This window comes from Setaria italica, chromosome V (assembly GCF_000263155.2).
Source record: "Setaria italica strain Yugu1 chromosome V, Setaria_italica_v2.0, whole genome shotgun sequence".
NCBI lineage: Eukaryota > Viridiplantae > Streptophyta > Magnoliopsida > Poales > Poaceae > Setaria > Setaria italica.
This window is the reverse complement of record NC_028454.1, coordinates 13,353,353-13,376,022: the sequence shown is the minus strand read 5'-3', so window position 1 is coordinate 13,376,022 and position 22,670 is coordinate 13,353,353. Positions and strand designations below refer to the sequence as shown.

Genomic DNA, 22,670 nt, shown 5'->3' with positions numbered 1-22,670 from the left:
GGATAGGCTCAACTTCGCTATCCATGTTAATGGCAACATAATTATTGCTATTTTGGCAGTCTGACACGGTTAAACGCCCAAGTGCCTTTCGAGAGGTGAAACTTCGATTGGTGTTCAGACTGTACAAGCTGCTCAGCGTGGTTTTAATTTTCCTTATCATAGTTTTGCTCTTGTTTGATGGGCTGTCAGCCCAACGAGGGTGACATGATAATGACGACGATATTTATAACCTCGCCTGGAACGTACATTCTTGCCTCCGAGCTATGTGGACAAGTGCATCCTTGCGTGATAGACGGTGACATACGTATGCGAAGGTGTGCGGTATGCATTGGAAATGTTGGTGTCGCGAGGTCGTGGAGGTTTGGAGCGGAGGTCCTGCAGCTTGGCTTGTCTTGTCTTGCGAGGGTTCCGTAGTTTAGCTTCAGGAGATTTTGAGACTTTGTGAGGTTTCCAGCTTGCCGATTCACACGGTCGTAGAGCTCGCCGCGAGGGTTCTTGCACCTGGGAACTGAGGTGATGGACAGCGTTGCCTATTTGCTTGAGTGTGCACTCGGAGGTTCGTGGCTCGCCACGGATGTTCGCTTGCTGCTGAGGTTCTAGTTGAATAGCTAGCCCGAGGCTTATTAGAATTGAAAAGCTTTGTGCTAAAGGATATTTAAATCCCATAGCTGTTGACTTGCAACAAACGATCGAGGGTGGTGAGATTAAAGTAAGGCATATTAAGGGATGAGACATGACCTTCAATTGGTTGAAAGCATGACGTGAGGTTCCTGCCGTGGAGGTCGTCGCTCGCTACAGAGGTTTTAGCTGCGGGGGTAGAGCTTGCTGAGGAGATTGACGCTTGCTGCGAGGGTTCTCGGCAGCTTCGAGGATTCAGCTCTTGCCGTCAAAGTTTGAGCTTGCTGTGGAGGTCGTGCTTGTTGCGAGGGTTCTTAATTGGCAGCCTCGAGTGTTCTTGCGGAGGTCGTTGTCGATGGCCCTGCGAGGATTCTTGCCGCGGAGGTCGCGCTTGCCACGAGGGTACGGTGCGCTTGTTGCTGCGTCCAGGTGGGTTTGTGCTGGAGCCTCTGCGTCGTTGCTCGGTCAGCAGCTCTTGGTTATCCTGTCAATATGTCACGATGCCTGGAAGTATCGAGGGTAAAGCTGAAAGCTTTTTCTTTGTTTTAATATCATGGGTGAGCTTCGATTGGATTTGTTGGTTTCCATTAGCCAGAAATTAGCTAGCGACGGTCATCATAGTTTTATTATCACATGTGTTTTGTTGTTGTAAAGCGAGATGGAAATGAACGAAGGTGACGTGATCAAATAATTTATCTCGGGAAAAAAACATGCGCTTCACTCTATAAATTTTTCTCCTTTCGTGGTATGCCGTGAACTTTTATTTCGTGCGAAAACTACAGTGGGCAAAACTACAGTGGGCGTTAGTGTTGGGATTGGGAATCCCGAACAGGTTATAGAGAGAAGGAGAAAGAAGAGAGAAAGCCAAATGAACTCGTGAACAAAATGAACAAATGGTCAAAAGTCCTCTCCTCCAAGCTAGGATTCTATTTATAGGGAGGAGGAGGTGGTTGTTTATGTTAATTCTATTGGTGGGGTTGAATATTACAGACAGATTCTTGACTTTACAAAGAGATCCCTAGATGTTACAACTAAGTCCCTAACCCTTACAAACAAGGCCTTAGATCCCATTTCGAACCTTTTTTATACACAAAGGCGGTTCCTAGCCTTAGTTAACCTCGCAAGTTCTTATGGGAGCTATTCTGGTAGTAAAACTCGTACCCTCGCATCTTCTTTGTTGCTGGAGGGACTTGAAGCTGGCAACTAATAACTAATGACCAAACTCCAATTGAGCTAACCCTCGAGTGTTCGGAGTTAGTCTCGAACACCGAGCTTTCACCTTTTTACTCTTTACTCAGGAATGGAGCCTGAAGGAAGACGTCGCGAGGTTATAAGTTCTCGGAGCAGCATAATGAACCAGATGCCACGAGGTTGGACAACTATCTCGGACCAAGGGTGAAGACACGAGGCTAGAGGATCGATCTGGCACGAAGGTGAAGCCCCGAGGTTGGGAGGATGGAAGCGTAAGAAACGTGACCACATGGATAAATTCAATTTGTACACGTTACCCTCAGTGAAATTTATGTATGGCATATTCTAGAAATGTAGTGGTTGCGGAAAGACATTTTCAGAATGTAAAGTGGCTCACGGGTTACTATAGAAGGGGAGCCCTACCCTGTTGTAAAAGGAAGGCTACAATTTTTCTATTTTCAGGTGCTATCTCCTTTTATCCACAAATCTGTTCGGTATCAAATTTCTTTGAGACCAACAGCACGCCTACCATGTTCTCAGCCATAAAACAACCCACGATGTCACAACCAAAGAAGAAGAAGATCACACCACAGGAAACCACCGAGGGCGAAAGAGAGCAAGAGATAGGACTTATCCTTATTGGTCAAGACGACACAAACACCTTAGAGAGGTTAAAGAGAGTCGAGGCTAACTTACAAACAAGAAATGAGAAAAAAAGAGCCGAGGCGCGGGCAACAAACCAAACATAACTAGAAACAAGCACAAGAAACGATTTACTTGGAGCAATAGAAAAAGAATTGGCCTCGGTACTCAAATAGCTCGAAACCTTAAAAAAATAAAAAGAAAGATTTGCCCAAAGAATTGGAAGCACAACGGCTAGCGGTTAGGAAAGTAGCAAAACTAAATCAACCAAAAAAACAATTGGCAGAATTGTGAGAAGAATTGGATGAACTACAATACTTGCAAAACACGCCACCACAACCACCAACTTCGAGACAGCAACATATCATGAACAACGCATCTATCCCACAGATAAATACTAACCTCGCTGGGCACAACGTCCCAATGATGAAAAACACCTATGTAACAGTAGATCAAAACTCCCCATTGTCCTTGCAAACGGCTACATGGTCTACAACCTCCAAGGCGGTTTCACTGCCAAAGTTCAATGGGCAAAATGACCCTCGCCAATTCCTCATGAGCTACGAAGCTGCAATAGCATCAGTTGGACGAGACGATGTTGTCTTAGCCAAGTCCCTAATCATAGCCTGGGAAGGAGCAGCACTGAACTGGTACTCGCTACACAGTCAATATACAGTTGGATAGATCTCAAAATAAAGCTAATACAAAACTTCCAAGACTTCCATCGTGCAACAACAGACCCGAGCGACTTGTTCCATGGCATCCAAAAAGATAAAGAACCCCTGGCCAGTTATGTCAGAAGATTTGTGCAATTGAAGTCACAAACTCCGGATGTGGACGAAAGTGTAGCCATAGCAGCCTGCATTAGAGGGCTAACACCAGGCCCAACAGCTTTGCATCTAACAAGAGAAAAGTCAAAAACCATGGAAGCTATGTTCGCCGAGCTGGAAAAGTACTATAGGTCAGATGAGGATCACAGAAAAAGAGTGATGGAAAGAAACCGCCAAAGGCAAGCTCAAAAAGACTAAAATTGGCAAGCCTCGAAATACAATTTCGCACAACACCAGCAGTCATACCCAGCTCAACATGTGTTACCTATCGAGGGTGCTCAATCCACACAACAGCAAAGTCAAGATCATAATAGACAACCCCAACAACAATAGGAAACAAGCTATAGCAACGAGCAAAGAGGCAGTCATTCCGGAAGAGGGAGAGGCTGAGGTAGAGGACCTCCGAGGCTGCACAATCAAAACAATCAACCTCAAATGTTCTATTGCACATTTCATGGCAAGCTACTAGATCATGTGACTGACTTTTACCTGGAAATAAAAAAGACCTTTGAAAGAATAGCTAAAGAAAAAAGAGTAGCCGCAGCACCAAAAACCATCCACCATACCTCTTTTTGGCCACAACAGCCATACTTCCAAGCTTATCCACAAACAAACTCAAATATTAACCTCGCAAACTCCTTTGCCAATCTTTCCTTCAACTACCAATCCACCATGATGTGACAACCTTCGTCGCAGTTTCAACCTCAAAGTCAGCAAGCCTCGCAAACCGCAAGCTTTGCACCTTCCCATCCTCTACACAAGATACCACTACCTCCACAAAATCTACCCAATCAAATACCTAAAACCGAGCCTAACAATACCCAAAATAACAACCCCAAAGCCCTACCCACCTACGGCATGATAATGCCAATGTCGGGAGCATCCTCGCAAGAACTCGAAAATCCAAAAACCAATTCAAATGCTTGCCCACCTATGGCATGATCATGCCAATAGCCGGTGGATCCTCTCTAGAATTTGAGAACAAATGACAAAGGCAAAATTATATCAGACAATTCCATTCCATCATCCCTGATGGGCCACCAGCCAAGCCGGAATGGGCACACATGCCCATCTCCTTCATGGAAGAAGACTTTAAACTCAAAACAGCCGCGCATAATGATGCGATGGTGATCGAGGCTATCGTTGCGGGATGGAAAATCAGAAAAGTGCTAGTCGATAATGGAAGCTCAGCGGATATCATTTTCGCAAGCACATTTAGAGAAATGAAAATTGATCCTCACCTGCTACAGCTAGTAGAAGTGCCACCGCTCGGCTTTGGCGGAAAATCAGTACGAGCCTTAGGAAAAATAACACTACCGGTATCATTTGGAAACTAAGACAACACCAGAACGGAACACATAACGTTCGACGTTGTGGAGATGTACTATCCATACTTCGCTATCTTTGACAGGGGATTCATTAACAAGTTTGACGCAATTATAAGGCAGCTTTTCTTACGTATGAAAATCCCAGCCATGAAAGGGGTCATTACAGTCTACGGCGATCAACAAACAACCAGAAACATTGAAAAAGGTGCAACCCCGGGCCAGAAAAATATTCACCACCTAGCAAGCCCCGACGAGGTTGAGTCATCAGAAAAGAAAAAAAACATACATCGAGCCTAAAAGAGACAAAAAAAAAGGTGAAAATGAGCGCCAACGGAGAAACAAAAAAAGTGCTACTAGATGAATGCATTCTAGATAGAGCTGTAACAATTGGGGCCAACCTCGAGCCCAATGAAGAAAAGCACCTAATTGAGTTCCTGAACAAAAATAAGGATGTCTTTGCATGGTCCGCAAGTGACTTGCAAGGAGTTAATAGAGATATAATAGAACACAAGCTAGAGATAAACAAAGGCGTGAAACCCAAAAAGCAAAAGCTTCGAAAAATGTCAGAAGACAAGATACAAGCTATCAAAGCAGAGGTTCAAAGGCTAGCTGATGCCAATGTAATACGCGCAGTCATGTATCCTAAATGGCTAGCAAACATAGTCCCAGTCAAGAAGAAGAATGGCAAATGGAAAATGTGTATAGATTTCACTGATCTAAATAAGGCTTGCCAAAAGATGACCGCCCACTAGAAAGGGTCGAAAAAGTGGTAGATGACGCTGCAAATAGAGAAATGTTGTCACTACCAGACATGTTCTCAAGTTATCACCAGGTGCGAATGAAAAAAGAAGATGAGGAAAAGACAAATTTCATAACTCCATTCGGGGCATACTGCTTTATAAGAATGCCTGAGGGGCTCAAGAATATGAGGCAAACTTTCTCAAGAATGATAGCAATAATCCTGAGTAAGCAACTTCGAAGAAACATTCTAGCCTACGTGGATGATATTGTTGTAAAAAGTGACAAACGAAAAGATCATATTCATGACCCTTTCCAAAAAGAAAAACAGTATTTATTCCCTATTTGCTACGAGTTTTGTTACAAGTCCGAAAAGCATTTCTATTGCATAACAAAGACCCGAACCTTGAAACCTTGAGGCTCTAAAGCCCAAGGGGCTCAAAACCTCAAGTAGCGCACCTGATATAACAACCAAACATAAAACACCCTCGAAGCAAAAAGGATTCATGAGAACTAGCGCATAAATAAAAAGCACGAGAGATGATAAACACAACCATTAACAAACACATTTAAACAGCTAAGGTCGATCAGGCATCCTGTACAGCAAATGTTTACAATCGCCAAATATTACAACCAACAAATGTCTCACTTCCAGACCCTAAAATCAAGCTAACAAGGCGAGCCTCGAGCCTACACCTCGTGCTGCCCAGAACCACCAGCTTCACCTTCCTCGCTCGATCCCTCTCCCTTGACCTGATCACAACAACATCAGTAAGAAAGCAACTAGAAAAGGTACAAATATAAAACAAGAGATAAGAACACAAACCTTCACGAGTCGATCACGAGCAAAAGCCTCGCATGCCGCATCCAGAAGCTGCCCAGAATTGTTTCAAGAAATTTTTCTTCAAAATTTTAATTTTTTTAGAAATCTCTTGTTCATCAAGCTCCAAGGCTAAGGGAAATTAATAGCTGCATGCCCCAAACTTCAGAAATTCGGAACAACCCTCACTCTCCAGCAATTTCAGCATGCCCTCGCAGCAAAAAGAGGCCGCGTAGTCGCTAGCCCCAGCAATGACCAAGGGCAAGGACTCAAACTCTTGGTCCATCCAATCAAACATTTCTTTGGCACCCTTGTTGATAAGGAAAGGAAGGGGATCAACACCAAACTATGCCAAAGTAAGTTTATATCCATCGTGAATTTGTGCAAACTTGGTCTTCAGCACCTACTCCACTTCATCAATAAAAACTTTCTGGTCCTCAAGGCTCTTGCCAAGCGTATGGATCATCGTATCATTTTCAGCACAAGCTTTCTGCAAAGATGAAATAGTTGTTGAATCTTTCTCAATAGTGCTTCGCAATTTCTCCAAAACTCCAAGATTGTCTTACGAATTCTTCTCCAAATTTTCTACCCTCTGAATGAGATCACTGCATGTTTTCACGAGCAATTATTTGTTTTTCTTTAAATTTGTGTTTTCCTCGAAAAGAGAGGTCTTGAGATCATTTAAAGCAGTATTCTATTTTTTCAACCTCACGATCTCAACCTCGAGTTCAATAATTTTAGTGCTACGGCTAAGTGCAGCTTTCTCTTTCTCCCGAAGCCTATCAACGACAACCTTACCAGCAATCACAGCCTAAAAAGAGAAACAATGAAAAACAAGTAAAAAACTTGAGAAGAAGACGGCATCGCCAAACTACCAAAACCTCGATAGTCGTAAAAGCAATACCTTATACCCAAGGGTAGCTGTTATTCTTGCCAAATGATTAGGGTCGTAGCACCGTAAAGACTTCTCGTACTCTATTAAAACAGCGAACACCATATAAGTAAGCAAGTAAGCAAGAATCAAACAAAACAAGAGACATCATCAAAATACTAACCCTTAGGATCAAATGAACTGCCTCGAGTATCATCTTGAGTAAAACACTTAACCCTTGTAGGAACCTGAGGAATTTGCTCTTTTTCCTTAGCAACCTCGCCCTCCTCAGAAACCTCAAAAGAAATACAAGTTTTAGCCACCCCCAAAGCTGCCTTCATTGTTTCACCTACAACCTGGAGTGAGTCCCTCGATCCCCATAGAAGCGGCGGATTTAAAGGATCATCAACCTCACCTGACCCAGGTGCATGAACAGACATCCCTAAGATCTGTGCCAAAAGCCTTGTTGTAATCAACCACAGACTAAGGTAGAGCGGAGCCCTCGGGTACAGGATCCACTCTTAGAAGCATCGAGGGCTCGTTGTATGGCTCTCCAACTACGCCAACAGTATTTTGCAATTCCATCAAAAAATTAATAGAGGCACCGCTAGCATCTACGAAGCTTAATTTACGTGAAAATTTGATGACATTCTTACCTGGCTCAGCAGGCACCAGATCAGGTTTGTCATCCTTGGTAGCAACAGCAACCTCGGGGTGCAGCTCTTTTTGAGGAGACCTCTTCTCAGTTTTGAGGCGCAGAGATGAAGCCAAAGACAAGTCCTCGTTCAAAAATCCTTCATCATCATCATCAAGGACATTAACAATTCTAACCTCAGTTTTCTTACCAGCCTTCTTCAATTTCAGCCCAGCAAAAGCTCCAGCGGCTTCGAGTTCTAACCTCGTAGCATCTGGCTTAACCTCGGGCTCACGCATTGTAGGCGTAGAGCTCTTGACAACCTTAGGATTTTTGCCGAAAGAGCTCAACTACTGATCGGCAAAAGAACCCTAACCAAGCAAGCTTTTCTTTTTAAGAGCCTCGAGGCCAGAGGTCTTGGACTTCTTGCTGACCTCGACCACAGGCAAAGAAGCTGAGTCCTCAGATTTCTTCTTTCCCTTGCCTCCATTCCCACCAATCTCAATAGAGCCAGTCACGCTAACCTCGCGCATCCGCTTAGAGGGTTTGCGAGGTTTGGCGTGAGGTTCAACCTCTATACCCATCTCGGACAGCACACGATTCACTCGTAGACCGTGAGTAACAATCTTGCAAGCAGACAAAAACTCACTCTCGTGGCAAGGCCCCTCTCTCAACCTCGTCAAAAAAAACAAGGCATGAACTCACTCTCGTGGCAAGGCCCCTCTCTCAACCTTGTCAAAAAAAACTCACTCTCGTGGCAAGCCCGCCTCTCAACCTCGTCAACAAAAAAAAACTCACTCTCCTTTGGCGTCCATCCGTAAGAAAGGGGCCAGATGTCCGCAGCCAAAAAATTCTTCAACTAAGTCTCGCCTGGCAACACATGAACAAGCAAGAACAAGGCATCCTCGCAAGCCCAAAAAGTCTTTGTTCTCAAGAAAGGTGAAGCAGTTGTAATGTTCAAAGGCGACATCGAGCTGAAGAAGGGGTAAAATGGCTGACCATAACCAGAAGCCTCGAACATATCTATCTTAATGTAAAACCAATAGCTAAGCCACTCATCATCCCATCTGTTCTTTTGTGCCATAGAGAGCTCAACCCTGGAAATTTTCTTACTCGCATTTTTCCTTCGGGTTGTAAACATGCAACAGCCGAACTGCGTCTCAAAAGTCCCCTCCTCTTCATCAAACTCAACCCTCTTCTTCTGAATATGAAGCTCAAAGAGCCTCGCAAAACCATCAACATCAATCACACCTCCAAACGTGCGCTGAATCCAGTAAAACTTAGAGAGCACCACGAAGGCATTAGGCGTAAGCTGGTGAAGCTTAGCATTATATCTATCAAAAGCTGAGGCAACATCTTATCACAGGGAAACTGCAGGCCGGCGGTAAAGAAATCCCTAAAAACCACAGCCTCGCCAATTTTAGGTTTTGGCACAAGCTCTTCACCAGAAGGCCTAGCAACACCCTCAGGAAAATAGCCCTCACTAACATAAAAATCAGTAGTATTTTGTGAAACCAAAGAACGCCCAAAGTGAAGGGTTGGAGGGAAAGTATCCTTGCTAGCCATAAGGTCCAATGGGTCAACCTCGACGTTTGTAAGATCCTCCCCACTGTCACTATCGGAAGAAATCTCCAAATGATCAGAACCCTCGTGAGCCTCTTGTCCCTCGGGAGCGTCACCTTGCAGCCTCGCTTGCTGTTAACTCTTCAGAGTTATCAATCTCACAATTTGCATAATTCGAGCCAACTAAACAACACTTAAAAGTAAATAAAAAAGCAAACAATAGAGCAAGAGGCAAACAAGAATGCAAAATATGAATAAGAACAATACCTTCGAAGCTACGAAGACTGACGAAAACAGCCGAGGAAGCGTGAATCTCAAAGCACTAAGCAAGCAGCGCGCAAACTCACAGCAAAAAGCGAGGGTAGCCCTGAGCGACCCGTACCCCCCACCTTTTATAGGGGAGCTAACGGGCGCGAACGGACGCCTCAAACCTCGAACTGAAGCCGAAGAGGTAACCAATCAAAAATTGACACTTCAGGCATAAAAAGTAATCGTTGGCTCACCTCTCCTCCGACGCTCGAGGGTGACGTTTTTGATAGAGCAATCCATTGTCGCGGGTTTGGCCCGTTGGAGTCGACCCTCACCCATGAGGGGCTACTGTTGGGGATCGCCAAAACGCCAAACACCCTCGAGGGCCGTCCGTGGATAAAAACTCTCTAACCTCGCAAGATCTGGACCAAGGAATAAAACTTAGTTAACCTCGCAAGTTCTTATGGGAGCTATTCTGGTAGTAAAACTCGTACCCTCACATCTTCTTTGTTGTCGGAGGGACTTGAAGCTGGCACCTGATAATTGATGACAAAACTCCAATTGAGCTAACCCTCGAGTGTTTGGAGTTAGTCCCGAACACCAACATTTCACCTTTTTACTCTTTACTCAGGAACGGAGCTCGCGAGGTTATAAGTTCTCGGAGCAGCATAATGAACCAGGCGCCACAAGGTTGGACAACTGTCTCGGATCGAGGGTGAAGACACGAGGCTGGAGGATCGATCTGGCGCGAAGGTGAAGTCCCGAGGTTGGGAGGATGGAAGCGTAAGAAACGTGACCACATGGAGAAATTCAATTTGTACGTACCCTTAGTGACTTTTATGTACGGCATATCATAGGAATGTAGTGGTTGAGAAAGAACATTTTCGAAATGTAAAGTGGCTCACGGGTCACTATAAAAGAGGAGCCCTACCTGTTGTAAAAGGAGCGCTACAGTTTTTCTATTTTCAGGTGCTATCTTCTTTTATCCACAAATCTATCAAATTTCTTTCAGACCAACATATATTCAGAAGAATGAAATCAGCCGACGATGATACGAATATACAGCAAGAAATCTGTGGACGAACACAAAGTGCCGAACCGGAGTCTAATAGTAACTTGGAGGTAGCACGAGGCAGGTAGCTAGCTACGGTGGAACAGCGGCGAAGTGGATGATGATCAGCAGGGTATCTTGGAGGTGAACCATGTCATGACATGGAGCGGCGCCTTGACGAGCTCGACGGCCACCTCCAGCAGCAGCGTCACGCACAGGCAGCAGGGGCAGATGCACGAGATGGGCAGCCTGCGAATTGAACACAGCGTAACCAGCAGAATTAGTTAGTCTCGTCGGATCATCAAGGCCGTGCCGATCCACAAGAGAGATTGAGAAGGGAAATCAAAGGAGAAATTCCGGCCGGGAACAACAAACGCACCCGATGATCCAGATGATGGCGCCGACGAAGGAGACGATGACGGCGAGGAGCGCGAAGGGAAGGCCCAGGAGCCACCCCAGGGGCCGGCACTCGCCGTCGCCGCCGCAGCACATCCTCTCTCGATCCTCTCCTCCCCTCCGGCTCCGGCGCGGAGATCAGATGCAATAATCAATGCCGGCCGCTGCGTTGCGCTGCTTGCTGCGCTGGCGTAGAAAACCAAGTGCGCGCAAGACTACAAGAGCTAATCCGATCCGTATATATGGAGGCGTGCGGTCTCGGGTGGTCGCTTTCCTTCCTTCCGGTGCTGAGAAGCCCAACACGCTTTCCTTCTCAGCTGACGACGACCGCGATGGCGAGAGGAAGGAACTGCCCGCTCGCTCGCCGGTTACCCAGACGGCCAGACGCGCACCCGATCACGTCACGGGGTTTCGTGGGTGGAGTTTGACTCGTGGACCGCAGTTCCGGCTATTGAACCCGTGGTGACGCCGGCGCCCGGGGGCGCGTGGCGGCGCGCGGTTTGGCCGCCCTCCTACTCCGTCCTGGCTTGGACCGGGGTGGGACGTGCCAGGTTCCAGGCGACACCCTGACACCCATGCCATGTGGAGTTGGTTGGGGCTTGGAAGGCGAGGCGAAGGTCCGGGGCGTCCGGCTCCGGCCGTGGCGGTTTCGCTCGCCAGTGGCCACTGCCTGGCTCCCACGTTACTCGTTGAATTCTACGCGCCAGATCAGATCACCCCAACTCAATGATTTCGTGATCAGACATAGGCAGAGAAAGTATAGATAATTGTTCCGTGACGCATGCGTGCACTAAAAGATGGTCAATTAAGGAGCTTCGCGATGATACGGAATCTCAGCTATCTATAGGTAAACATCAGGGCCAGCAGCGCAATGCTCATTCAGAAGCTGAGACATTTTGTCAGCTCACTGAGCTGGGAGGCGGCAGCAAACGGAACAATCTAGACGTTCCCGATCCAATATGAACCTAAAGAGACATGTACAGATCTTCTTCTGCTCCTTTTGCCACAGTGTTGCAGACCCATGATCCCCAAAGCCAAATATTGTTTGCACTGATCTTGGTACATCATCAAGAACTATACTCTGGCTTCCTTTCAATGTTTTGATAATCAATATATTAGTTAACTTTCACCAGGTAAAGTTCTTCAGCAAGTATCATCATCAAAAGCACGGAGCAAAAATAAAGCATGTACTTAGGGCCTGTTTGGCTCCATGGTGTTAAAGTTTAACACCCGTCACATCGAATGTTTGGATGCTAATTAGGAGTATTAAACATAGACTAATTACAAAACTAATTGCACAGATGGAGTGTAATTCGTGAGACGAATCTATTAAGCCTAATTAGTCCATGATTTGACAATGTGGTGCTACAGTAACCATTTGCTAATGATGGATTAATTAGGCTTAATAGATTCGTCACGCGAATTAGCACAGGGTTCTGCAATTAGTTTTATAATTAGCTCATGTTTAGTTCTCCTAATTAGCATCCGAACATCCGATGTGACACTGTTAAAGTTTAGCACCTCGTATCCAAACACCCCCTTAGTGCATCGCACGGAAGCAAGCTGTAATGATAAGGCACCTGAACCGAAGAAACTGCACACTCCATCCACAAAAGATTGTGTGCATATCACCCAATTGTCCATAGGAATACTTTGACAAGAAACACCAACATAACGTTCGTACAAAAAAAATCAGTATTTATGTATAACTAAGACAAATACTATCGGTTGCGGTGATTTCATCCTCTGGCCAATTAGCACGGGTGGATCGACTTATCTAACATACCATGCACCCTTAGCAACAAAAGAATGTCCTAGAAGCATATGTGTCAGAAGCACAACTTAGTACTAGTTAGTAATACCCATAAGCATAACACCAATCACCATCAATGGAACATTGATCAGTCATCTTTCCACCAACACTAATCTGTACTCAAATTAAAAGCCAGGCGCCCAGGCGCGAAACTGAATAGTACAGGATTCCAAGAAGCCACCAACAAATCACTCTGCTACTTCTCACAAAGTCACAAGCATCAAATGTCTGGAATGAACCGCAGATATGAATATACAACAATCTGTGGAGACGCACAAAAAATTAACCATGTACTCACTGTATACAACCTGTCATCCAGATCATCCCAATTTAATAATTGCTCAATCAAAATGCGTAGAAAAATAATAATAAACCAATCTTCCATGACACATCCTTGTTGGACTGACTACACTAATCATGAATTCCTGATTGTAAAGCTCTGCAGTGATGATGCGGAATCAATCATACATAGGAATCAGTACAGCCATGGATGATAAAATTACATGGCTGGAGACAACATGCTGTATCTCAGTAAGCTTGCAGCAGAATGAAGAATTGAATTGTCTCTGTTCTAGCAATTGAAATCCACCACGAATGATCTTTTAAGTAATCCAGCGATCTACAGCTTCCGGTTCCTGTTTCCAGCCTACAAGATCTGGGTGTCCACTTGACAGCAGGTATCTTTGCAAGCATACACAGATGAGTTGTATAACATGCATTGACTATTAACTATCTTTCCACTCCAGCAAGAAGAAACCTAAAATGGTCAAGATTAAATACTATTCAATGCTACTCAAATAGAAATGTGATACTATACTAAGTTAAGTTATGGAGAAGTCCTGTTTCTTCTTCGCGCATTCTAGAGACAATTTCAGCAGGAGACCATTTACAGGTTATGGAGCATGGACTATGGACCATTAGCAAGTTAGAGCATAGATGTCAGAATATACGATTTTGTCCTACAAACTTAAGCGTTTATGATCTGGATTGATGGTGGATAGATAGTCAAGTTTATCTATCTCAAACTGAAAAGAAAAAAAATGGTTGTTGACAATTTATATGAAAAACAAACCATGTAGCTTTTTAGAGTTCAAGAAGAGTAAGTTTACACATGGTAAAAAAAAATAGTAGAGTGCCTACCCAGTCTCTCATGTACATCAAGTAGAACTTAATCATTCAAACTTGCATTCTCTTTCTCCATCTCAACAATACAAGCTAGTCTATCATGCACCTGTCAAGGACATGTTATTAGTTTAAGTTCATTGCAAAACATCAGCGTCGAAAACTAATCAGTCTCTTACCTCTTCAAGTTTTTGTGCAGATTCCTGTTTAAACTTCTCATCATACCTGAAATAATATAATCATTAACCCTCTTATAGCTGTCAAATGCTTGTAGATATACACTGCTGAGTCAGGACCTACCACTCTCGAGGTATACCAGCTTCATCACGAGCCGGATAGTTAAATGGACCCTTCAATACAACACCATACTCCTTTATCAAGTCTGAAATGTTAATGTGAATATTGCATTAGACAACATAATTTTGTATATGCATATATAGTACTCTAGACGATTAGGCGAGACAAACCTTTAAAAGTATCACCAGAATCACGACCCATCATTTGGCATACTTTCAGAAACCAATACAAACCTACAGAAACATGTGCAAGCTCTTCCTCTGCTACTCTTGCCACAATATCTGCTGATCGATGATCCCCAAAACCAAATAACCTTTGGACTAATCTTGGTCCAGCATCAAGGCCTCTAGCTTCCTATCAAGATTCTAATAATCAACATATTGGTCAATTGTAACAAAACAGTTTTTGAGGAAGCTTTATCACCGAAATAATGGTACCTACTAGTACCAGCTGAATACTAGCAAGTTCAATAATCAACTAAAATTAAACATGTATTTATTAGGACAAGCATCACGCATAAGGAAGCAGTATTGATGTGGCACCTGAACCAAAGGAATCACAGCCAATCGTGCAGAAACATCACTTGACGACTTTGCACATTCCCTCCAAAGAAGATTGTGAACTGGCATATCACCATAACTGTCCACAGATATACTATGACATGTTAGAGCAACCTGGCATCGCTCATCATTCACTAAAAAAAAGTCACCGTCCATGTATAACTAAGGCAATATTATAGGCGGACATGTGGTTTCCTCCTCTGACCAGTGACACATGAATACATGATACGGACATTTATATATTATACAATGGAATCGAAGAAGTAGGTAGCTGGTCCTGCATTTTTTTGCGCCACTCACCTGAACCCAAGCTCAGCTAGGCGCTGCGAGTACCACCGAAAGTGGCGGCTCTCGTCGTCTGCCACACGAGCGAAATCCGCGAAGAAGCCGTCTCCCAGCGTGTCCCTGAGCGGCGCGAACCGCACGACGGTGTCCCACGCGAGGTCGATGGCGTTGAGCTCGACGTGCGCCAGGTTGTGCAGCATGTACGCGTTGAGCGGCACCCGCATCTCCTTGTGCGTGGTCATCTCCTTCTGCGTCACCTGCATAAAGAGCAATATCAGCAGTACAGTCACCCACTCCTGCTCGATGGAATGCCAAATCCAGGAGGAAGCGCTCCTACCACGAGGGGCTTGTCGGGCCTGGCAGGGTGGTCGGGGGCCGTGGCCTGGCCGACGGGGAGCCCGGCGACCCACCGGGAGAAGGCGGCGTGCGTGAGCCGCGCCTTGGCGAGGGGGTCGGCGGTGGACAGCACCAGCGCACCCATCTCCGCCAGCGACGAGCCCGCGCCGGCGTCAGGTTCGGGCGGGGCCCCGGCCGCCTCCTCGGCGTCGGAGGCGCAGGGGCCATCGGGGCCCCACGTGCGGAGGTCGCTGGGCGGTGCCCGGCGCCAGGCGTGGAGGCCCGGCCATGGGAGCGGCGAGGGGGAGGCGGCGGCGGATGCCGCGGCTGACAGGAGGCGACGGGGTGCGGGGCCGCGTGGCAGTGGGAGCGGGGGGAGGCGGCGGAGCGGGAGCATTTGGTGGCCGGTGCCGTTTGTTTCCGACCTCCCGGGATAACGCGAATTTCCTTGGGGTTCTGCGAATAAACGATGCGCTGTGAACTGCTCGCGCAAATTTCACGAGTCCTATTCCGGCAAATTTTCATGGAAAATACAAACATAACACTCTGTCCTGCTTGAAAAGTGAGAATTTCATGCGAAATCATCCAGTTCATACTGGAATACTCTTCGAGCAGGACAAGGTAGATCCATCCAGACCAACACATGCTCAGATTCTCCATTCAAACATGACCTGTCGTACAACAGATGTTCAGTCAGCTTCACCATTGAAAGATCACCGGCGATGCGGCGGAGCAATCCAACAAGAACCCAGAAACATTTGCATTCTGGAGGCCGTCTACGAGACGATGAAGTTCAGGGTGCTGGTCTGCTGAACTTCTTTCCGTACCAGTCACAATGGAGCTGAGTTCAGTTCAAACTTCAAACAAATGCGCAGCGCTATTTTAAGATGCAGTGCAACCGGAGACAGACAAAAAAAATGATCAATGCTAATGCAAACACCAACAGAAATTACACAACTATAACAATTGTACAATCTTACAACAGGGCGAGGCCTCCAGGTTCCTGGTCTTCACCCCACCGCTTGTTTTACTGCCCCCAGTTTGCAGGTTTCTTCCTATCCAATGTGAGGTAACTTCCAGCTTGACGACTAGAGAAACGCAGCACTCTACAATAAGTACATGACTGCAAATAGTGTTGCAGATGAATTGGGCATGAGCTATCCCACGCAACCACTTCTGAGACCAAAACAACAACAGCATGGCAGATGGCACTGGTTAGGGTCCCTACATAACCAAAATTTACAACAATCTCGCCGACAATTTCACGCTAGAATCATTGGTGAACTAAGGAGTTATGGCCTTTCCAGTCTCAAATCAACACCTGCAAACGAAATCGGACATGTCAGTTTTGTGATTGTGTGATCATGGAATTAGTTATAATTTAGTCAGTTTATTATTTCATATAGTTGGTCGTTTGGATCAGAAGTTAAATGCATTATTTCAGAAGCAGGTAGACTCAAAGCATCCGCATTTCCCTACCATGATTTGTTTAAAAGCTTAACTAACTCTTGCTTTATGAGCAACAACCTTTGGCAATAAAAGCTACCTGAAATAATCACTAACAATGACAAAACGAGCAAACAAGGCATAAGCTTAAGCCTTGCAATAGTACTAGTAATAGAAAGGAAAACAAATTCCTGTACTTAGTGCAATTCATAGTTATGTATTAAATCAAGCAATCTACAGCACATTTGGTTTCAGATCTGCATCCCATTGCGCATAACAAACTATGTGACAACAAAAATTGCTCAATCACATTCACCAAGGCTATGGAGGGCTGATCTATGCCTCCAAGGTAGAAAAATTGACAGAATAAGACAATCAAGCAGACAAGTACCTATCTAAGCTCAAGAAAAGGTAAAGTACAAAAATAAAGAGAAGCAAATCAGGCCCAATCTTTACAACTTGGCCTTGATGATACATTGACTAGTAAGTGAGGAATTTGAACATCACAACATGTTTTCAGGTCAACTTATGTTTTCAAATGACCCACAACATAACTGCAGATTTTTTTTTTATCTGAACTGCAAAACTTTCTGCCAATGGCAAAAACTTACTCGATGGGCTAGACCAGCACGGCCATATATAGACAGATGATGAAAATGGGAAAGGATACCAAGAAAGCCTAGTACTTGAAAAGTTGAAATCCGCGAAAAAAAACGGAGCAAGTAAACGTCAAACAACTATGATATGAATACCTTCCTCTCGTGTTTTCCAAATATAGTTAGAATTGGACTAACAAACAACCAGCCCAAAGTACGCCAAAAAGCAGAATTGATACAATTGTTCACCCATTGCTCAAATTCTGAGGACACTAGTACAATTCCAGGATACATTAATTCCTAACAAGGATTTTTTATATTAGTTTGGTGTACAAATCCACGATGTATTAATTCCTAATACGGATCTTTTATACTAGTTTGGTGCTACAGCTGAAACTAGAGCCACATAAAGGCAAAGAAATATCAAACCATGAAACTGGCTAGCAAGGAGAAAATGAAAAGGAAAGGTAAAGAGATCAAATCAGTTTGGATCGTAAACCTGATAGCTGTCATAAAGACGAGGTGGAGGGCTAGAGCCTAGAGTACTCGATACTCGCAACGAAACAAAGAAAGTATTGTACTAAGAAAAAACAAATCATACAGAAGGTGCTAATATAGTTTTGAAGAACAATTGTATCTAGGCGCGCCTAAATAAATGAAGTATGAATTATAAATATTGGCAGTATCAGAAACACGTATAGGATCATTTGGAACACTTTGAGTTGCCATACAAAAATTAGGTTAATAACAGTAGACTAATCAAATATACTACAAATTAACAGCATGACATTAAATTCGCATACACGTACAGTACAATGTGCCACTTCACATATGAGTATGTGACATTAAATATGCAAGAAGACAAACAGTTGGCACACACAAAAAGAAAAACAGTTCCGGGCTACATGCGAGGAAAAAGTTAAAGAACTCTGCTATGCTGTTGATGTGAATACTTTGACTTTGTCAACCATTTACAATTTATCTAGGGGACACCTTTAATGCTTACCTAAAAAAGTGTCTCTGTAACCAACATGCGTACTTTCTTTAGTTGGGAAAATTACTACCATGCGTTGTTTTAAGATCACAGTAATAAAAGCCTTTGCAGACTTAAATCATGTGAATGGTGACTCCCAGATATAAACTAAAATCAGTAGATCGACACCACAGATTATCACCAATTAAATGTTAATTGATTTTACTTACAAGCCAACAAAGGAAGCTACTTATACTGGTGCTCCTAGTAGAACGACCAAGGTCGTCACCACCAAGCCTGCACATTTATTTCTTACCATGTTCTGTGCAAAAACTATAGGACAAAGCCAACAGTTTACATTTCGCCAACAGAACGTTCAAACGATAGAGGCATAAGATGTCACATTGGTCTATGGAATTTCATTTCTAAAGCTTATGCAGATGGGAAAAAAGGCTAAATATTTAGGATTGATGGCTGAGCAAATGCAATACATGACCCAGATAGTTGAATTCTGGATTGCTCATGTGAGCTTATCAATCAGCATCTTCTGTAAGTTAGATGACAAATATCCATCCAGAAGCTTTATGACAAATATCCATCCAGAAGCTTTCTGGCAAAAAACAATTAACTAATTAACTGGTTCCACAGAGGACATGAATTGTCTGTACAGCCTTGTGATTTGTAGCTCCAAAAATGTTTATTGAATTTGAAGAATTTACCAAATTATTCGACATTATATGCAAATGATTGCTCCATTAATGTAGAATATACCTGGGCTATTGATGCTACGTTCTGGGTGACTGTGGTGCATCAGAGCCATCTGCTGATGAACTATCTGTGTCCGTATCTGCACATGTTTCTCAAAGTAAATTCATGTGTTTCCTAAATACTTCCAAACCTAACCTTTATAAAGAAGAATACAGGATCCAAAAGATTGTCTTGTTATGATATCTGCAAAATAAGGGAACATTTACCACTAGAGGACGAGCCCGAGTCACTACTAGAGCTTCCAGAACTACTTGATCTACCAGCAGTCTCTCCCTTCTGATCTTCCAAATGACCCGGTGATGATTCACCCACGTATCTCTCATTGTCATCTGTAGTTGAGTATACTTAGTCAATTCTTTTGCAGTGATAAGAACAGAAGATAATAGGCACAAGTGGTTGTTGCATTAGAAGCATGATTATAATGATACATTTATTCTTTTCTCAAACAGAAAGAACGAGCATAGCAATTACAAGAATGCCCTAAAGACACATGTCCCGCCTACCTGCTGCATTTTCCTTAGGTGGTTGTGGTTCAACATCAACTGCTTCTGGTTCTGGAATCTGTAACAGCAAGACAGCAATAAGAACCAAATGGAAAATATTACCTAAAACTTAATGCAGGCACCAATACTAACAACCAAAATCATACCGGTTCTTGTACTGCAGGAATCTGATCCTGATCTGCCTCATCCTGCCTCACATGCTCTATCTTCTCCAGCTCCTGATCAGGCTCAGCCTCAGCCTCAGCCTCATCTGGCCTTACTGCAGAAAGCTCAGCCTTCCGCTTATTCTTAGTTATACTCTTCTTATAGTTTGTCACAAATCTATCAAGCTCCCATAATGTTTCAACATCAAAGCTATCGATATCAACCTCAATCTCATCATCATGCTGGCTGAGTGACAGGTTCCTCTTCTTTATGATCTGAACAACATTGTCTAGCTTCTCTGGTGGCAAATCCTGGAGGTTATTGCTAAGCCGCTGCTTCTCCCAGAAGGTCATATCCCTCTTATTTGGCTCCCTTGCCTTGGGCTTCTTTAAAACAGGTGGCCTGCCAGTGTGTGGCTTCGGTGTGGCCTCCATCCCAGCAGCATGGACGGTCGAATCCGACCTCTCTAACACCCTAGAATTATCTATCTCCTTTGGTTTTCTGGGTGCAGCCGAGGACGGTGTAGGAGGCTGTGGTGATAGCTGCGCTACCTCAGCTTCAATCTCCGGCCACTTCTCCTCAAACATGTTCAGCAGCTGCTCGGCCATGAAGTGCACGTCCTGCCCCTTGGGGTTGTACGTCATGGCATTCTGGAACGTTAGACGCACATCCCCGGCGAACTCCCGTGGTGACTTGTACTGTCCTGCCGCTAGCTTTGACTTGACAGTGCCGAGGTCCATGGGCTTGGTGATGATGGTATGGTAGTCGTGCAGGCCAAGCGCACTCGCATCTACCGGCTTGTTGAACACCCAGCTGTGCTTGTGCTTCATGAGCCTGGCAAGCACCGCGGCGCAGGTCTTGAACACGGGCGCGTAGAGCTTGCGCCGCGCCTCCGCCGAGAGGTGCGGGTGCGGGGCTCCCCCGCCCTTCTTGGACTTGTGCTTGGACGCCGGCGGGTGCGGCGGGAGCGGCGTGGAGGGGTCGGTGGCGGAGAGAGCGGAGGAGGGGGCGGGAGCCGGGAGGGAGCTGAGGCGCTTGGAGGCGGCGCGCACCTGGGCGAGCTCGGCAGAGAGGCGGCGGCGGAGCTCCCGGCGGGTGGCCAGCGTGGAGGGCAGCGAGAAGGTGACGGTGGGGAGGAGCGGGCCGTTGCTGTGGGAGTCGAAGGAGGGGACGCTGGGAGCCTTGGAGCTGGCGTGGGATTTGCGAGAGTAGGGTTTGCTGGACGGCGAGGGCGGCCCGGAGGCCATTCTGGGCGGGTCAACGGCAGCGGCGGATCGAGGACGGCGGCGGATCGGAGGCGGCGATTTGGGGATTTGGGCGGAGGAGGCGAAACGGGGAGGAAGGGGTTCGGTGAGGGCTTGGTGCTGGTGGGGCAAGCGCTGGCAGCTGCTACCGTGCAAGGGAGAGAAACAAGATCCAGTTTTTTTTTTCTTTTCCTCTTTGCTCTGTTTTGGCTCCCTCTTTTGCTTGTCTCCTTTCCGTTGTTGGTAAAAAAAAATTAGTTGATCTTCGTTCCAGTGATCTGAGTGCGGTCCGATTCGAAATGCAAACAGTAACTAACATTGTTGTGAAAGTATTCTATCAAGTGCTCCCTCCATCTCAAATTATAAGTCGTTTGGTTTTTCTAGGTGTATGGATATTATTATGCATCTATAGTGTATACTCAGATTCATAATAATATATATGAACCTACAAAAGTCAAAATAAGTTATAATTTGGAACGGAGGGAGTAATATCTATATGAATTTAGAAAAGTCAAAACGACCTGTAATTTGGAGCGATGGGAGTAATATCTATCGTACATTGTAAATCTATGCAATTTTTGTATATTAATGTCAAGGTTTAAAAATTTTGACCATGAAGAATCGCAAAATGACATGTGTTATAGACTAAGGAGTATGAGATCATCAACATTGTTTTGGTTTATCTATGACATATTAGCTCGTGCATAGAATTGATCCTACAGGAAAAAATAACAGAATTATGACACAATTTGCATAAAAGTATAATAGTATCATCTATAACGGTAAGAGCTGGTAATTAATCGGATAGTGTCAAACGATAAGATGTTTCCATTCAATAAGGCGAGTGTTGCGGAGAGAAGAAGGTATCTTTTTAGACATCTAGAGTCGGAGTCGTAACGTAAAGGCTAGTATTGCGATTGGCGTGACAAAATGCATTGCCGATGGCTTTTGTTGTCTTGTCTCGTGCCCGACAAAACGATCCATAAAATGTAATAATATCACCTATAACGGTAAAAGTTAGTCATTAATCTGATAGTGTCAAATGATATGGTGTTTCCACTTAATAAAGCGAGCGTTGTTAAGAGACACGTTGGCGTCGTGTAGCCCTAAACTCAAATCCTAATGATTGTTTGAAATAGAGAGAGTGGAGAGACGGGTTCAAAAGAGATTGTAACATAAGCTTCAAACGCATTATGCTATTGGTTTAGCTTTTATGGAAAAATAGATCCACTTAAGGAAAAAAGATGATATAAACAGTACGCTTGTTGATTTAAAACTGATCAGATCAGTTATAGCGTGTGTAGACTAGATGTATTTTTCTAAAGTTCTATTGACGCTCCGTCCATGTTTGATGCTCACATCTCTAACTACACTCTATTCCAAATCGCAACTACAAACCATTGTTTTGCTGGCGGTGAACACAACAGTCTCAGGCGAGTTTCCTCTTATTTTTTCGGAAAAAAGAATCTGAGAGTTGGATCACTGTTTCCGTTATAAAAGTCATCATGACCATACTGCGCGTGCTTCAGGTCGGCTCAGCCACCGCATCTCCAGCACCGCTGAATCGGAAGGAGATGATATCACGGCGAACGGCCGGAATATGCTCGTCGGTGCCAATGATTCGCCTGCTGGACGCGAGTCAAATTAAATTC

General features: G+C 44.7%; 3 protein-coding genes and 1 long non-coding RNA gene across 4 annotated transcripts; all 4 read right to left on the bottom strand.

The window, feature by feature from the left end:
* Window positions 1-5,897: 5,897 nt before the first annotated feature.
* Window positions 5,898-7,206, bottom strand: LOC111257234. Its single transcript, XR_002677649.1, has 3 exons — window positions 7,072-7,206; window positions 6,174-6,978; window positions 5,898-6,100 (listed from the first exon to the last, which is right to left on the bottom strand). It is a non-coding gene; the product is annotated as an uncharacterized LOC111257234 (long non-coding RNA).
* A 3,159-nt stretch (window positions 7,207-10,365) lies between these two features.
* On the bottom strand, window positions 10,366-11,158 carry LOC101775699. The gene is made up of 2 exons (XM_004968564.4): window positions 10,915-11,158; window positions 10,366-10,784 (listed from the first exon to the last, which is right to left on the bottom strand). The coding sequence occupies exons 1-2, from the start codon at window positions 11,025-11,027 to the stop codon at window positions 10,661-10,663; spliced, it is 237 nt and encodes a 78-aa protein (XP_004968621.1). The 5' UTR covers window positions 11,028-11,158; the 3' UTR covers window positions 10,366-10,660.
* Window positions 11,159-12,969: 1,811 nt separating this feature from the next.
* On the bottom strand, window positions 12,970-15,917 carry LOC101775292 (uncharacterized protein HI_0077). The gene is made up of 8 exons (XM_004968563.4): window positions 15,346-15,917; window positions 15,024-15,265; window positions 14,706-14,802; window positions 14,334-14,517; window positions 14,167-14,248; window positions 14,046-14,091; window positions 13,885-13,975; window positions 12,970-13,501 (listed from the first exon to the last, which is right to left on the bottom strand). Exons 1-7 carry the CDS (start codon window positions 15,739-15,741, stop codon window positions 13,913-13,915), a joined length of 1,110 nt encoding a protein of 369 aa, XP_004968620.1. The 5' UTR covers window positions 15,742-15,917; the 3' UTR covers window positions 12,970-13,501; window positions 13,885-13,912.
* A 334-nt stretch (window positions 15,918-16,251) lies between these two features.
* On the bottom strand, window positions 16,252-21,190 carry LOC101774886 (transcription factor GTE4). The gene is made up of 5 exons (XM_004968562.2): window positions 19,777-21,190; window positions 19,631-19,688; window positions 19,334-19,456; window positions 19,131-19,206; window positions 16,252-16,665 (listed from the first exon to the last, which is right to left on the bottom strand). Exons 1-4 carry the CDS (start codon window positions 21,019-21,021, stop codon window positions 19,145-19,147), a joined length of 1,488 nt encoding a protein of 495 aa, XP_004968619.1. The 5' UTR covers window positions 21,022-21,190; the 3' UTR covers window positions 16,252-16,665; window positions 19,131-19,144.
* Window positions 21,191-22,670: the final 1,480 nt, after the last annotated feature.

Coding starts and splice junctions, on each gene's coding strand:
- LOC101775699 (XM_004968564.4), bottom strand. CDS start 11,027: ATGTGCTGCGGCGGCGACGGCGAGTGCCGGCCCCTGGGGTGGCTCCTG. Junction 10,785..10,914: donor GCCATCATCTGGATCATCGG/GTGCGTTTGTTG, acceptor TTCAATTCGCAG/GCTGCCCATCTCGTGCATCT.
- LOC101775292 (XM_004968563.4), bottom strand. CDS start 15,741: ATGCTCCCGCTCCGCCGCCTCCCCCCGCTCCCACTGCCACGCGGCCCC. Junction 14,803..15,023: donor CTAGCTGAGCTTGGGTTCAG/GTGAGTGGCGCA, acceptor ATCTGTGGACAG/TTATGGTGATATGCCAGTTC. Junction 13,976..14,045: donor CTGCACAAAAACTTGAAGAG/GTAAGAGACTGA, acceptor TGTCCTTGACAG/GTGCATGATAGACTAGCTTG.
- LOC101774886 (XM_004968562.2), bottom strand. CDS start 21,021: ATGGCCTCCGGGCCGCCCTCGCCGTCCAGCAAACCCTACTCTCGCAAA. Junction 19,689..19,776: donor TTCCTGCAGTACAAGAACCG/GTATGATTTTGG, acceptor TTGCTGTTACAG/ATTCCAGAACCAGAAGCAGT. Junction 19,207..19,333: donor CTCGGGCTCGTCCTCTAGTG/GTAAATGTTCCC, acceptor AAACATGTGCAG/ATACGGACACAGATAGTTCA.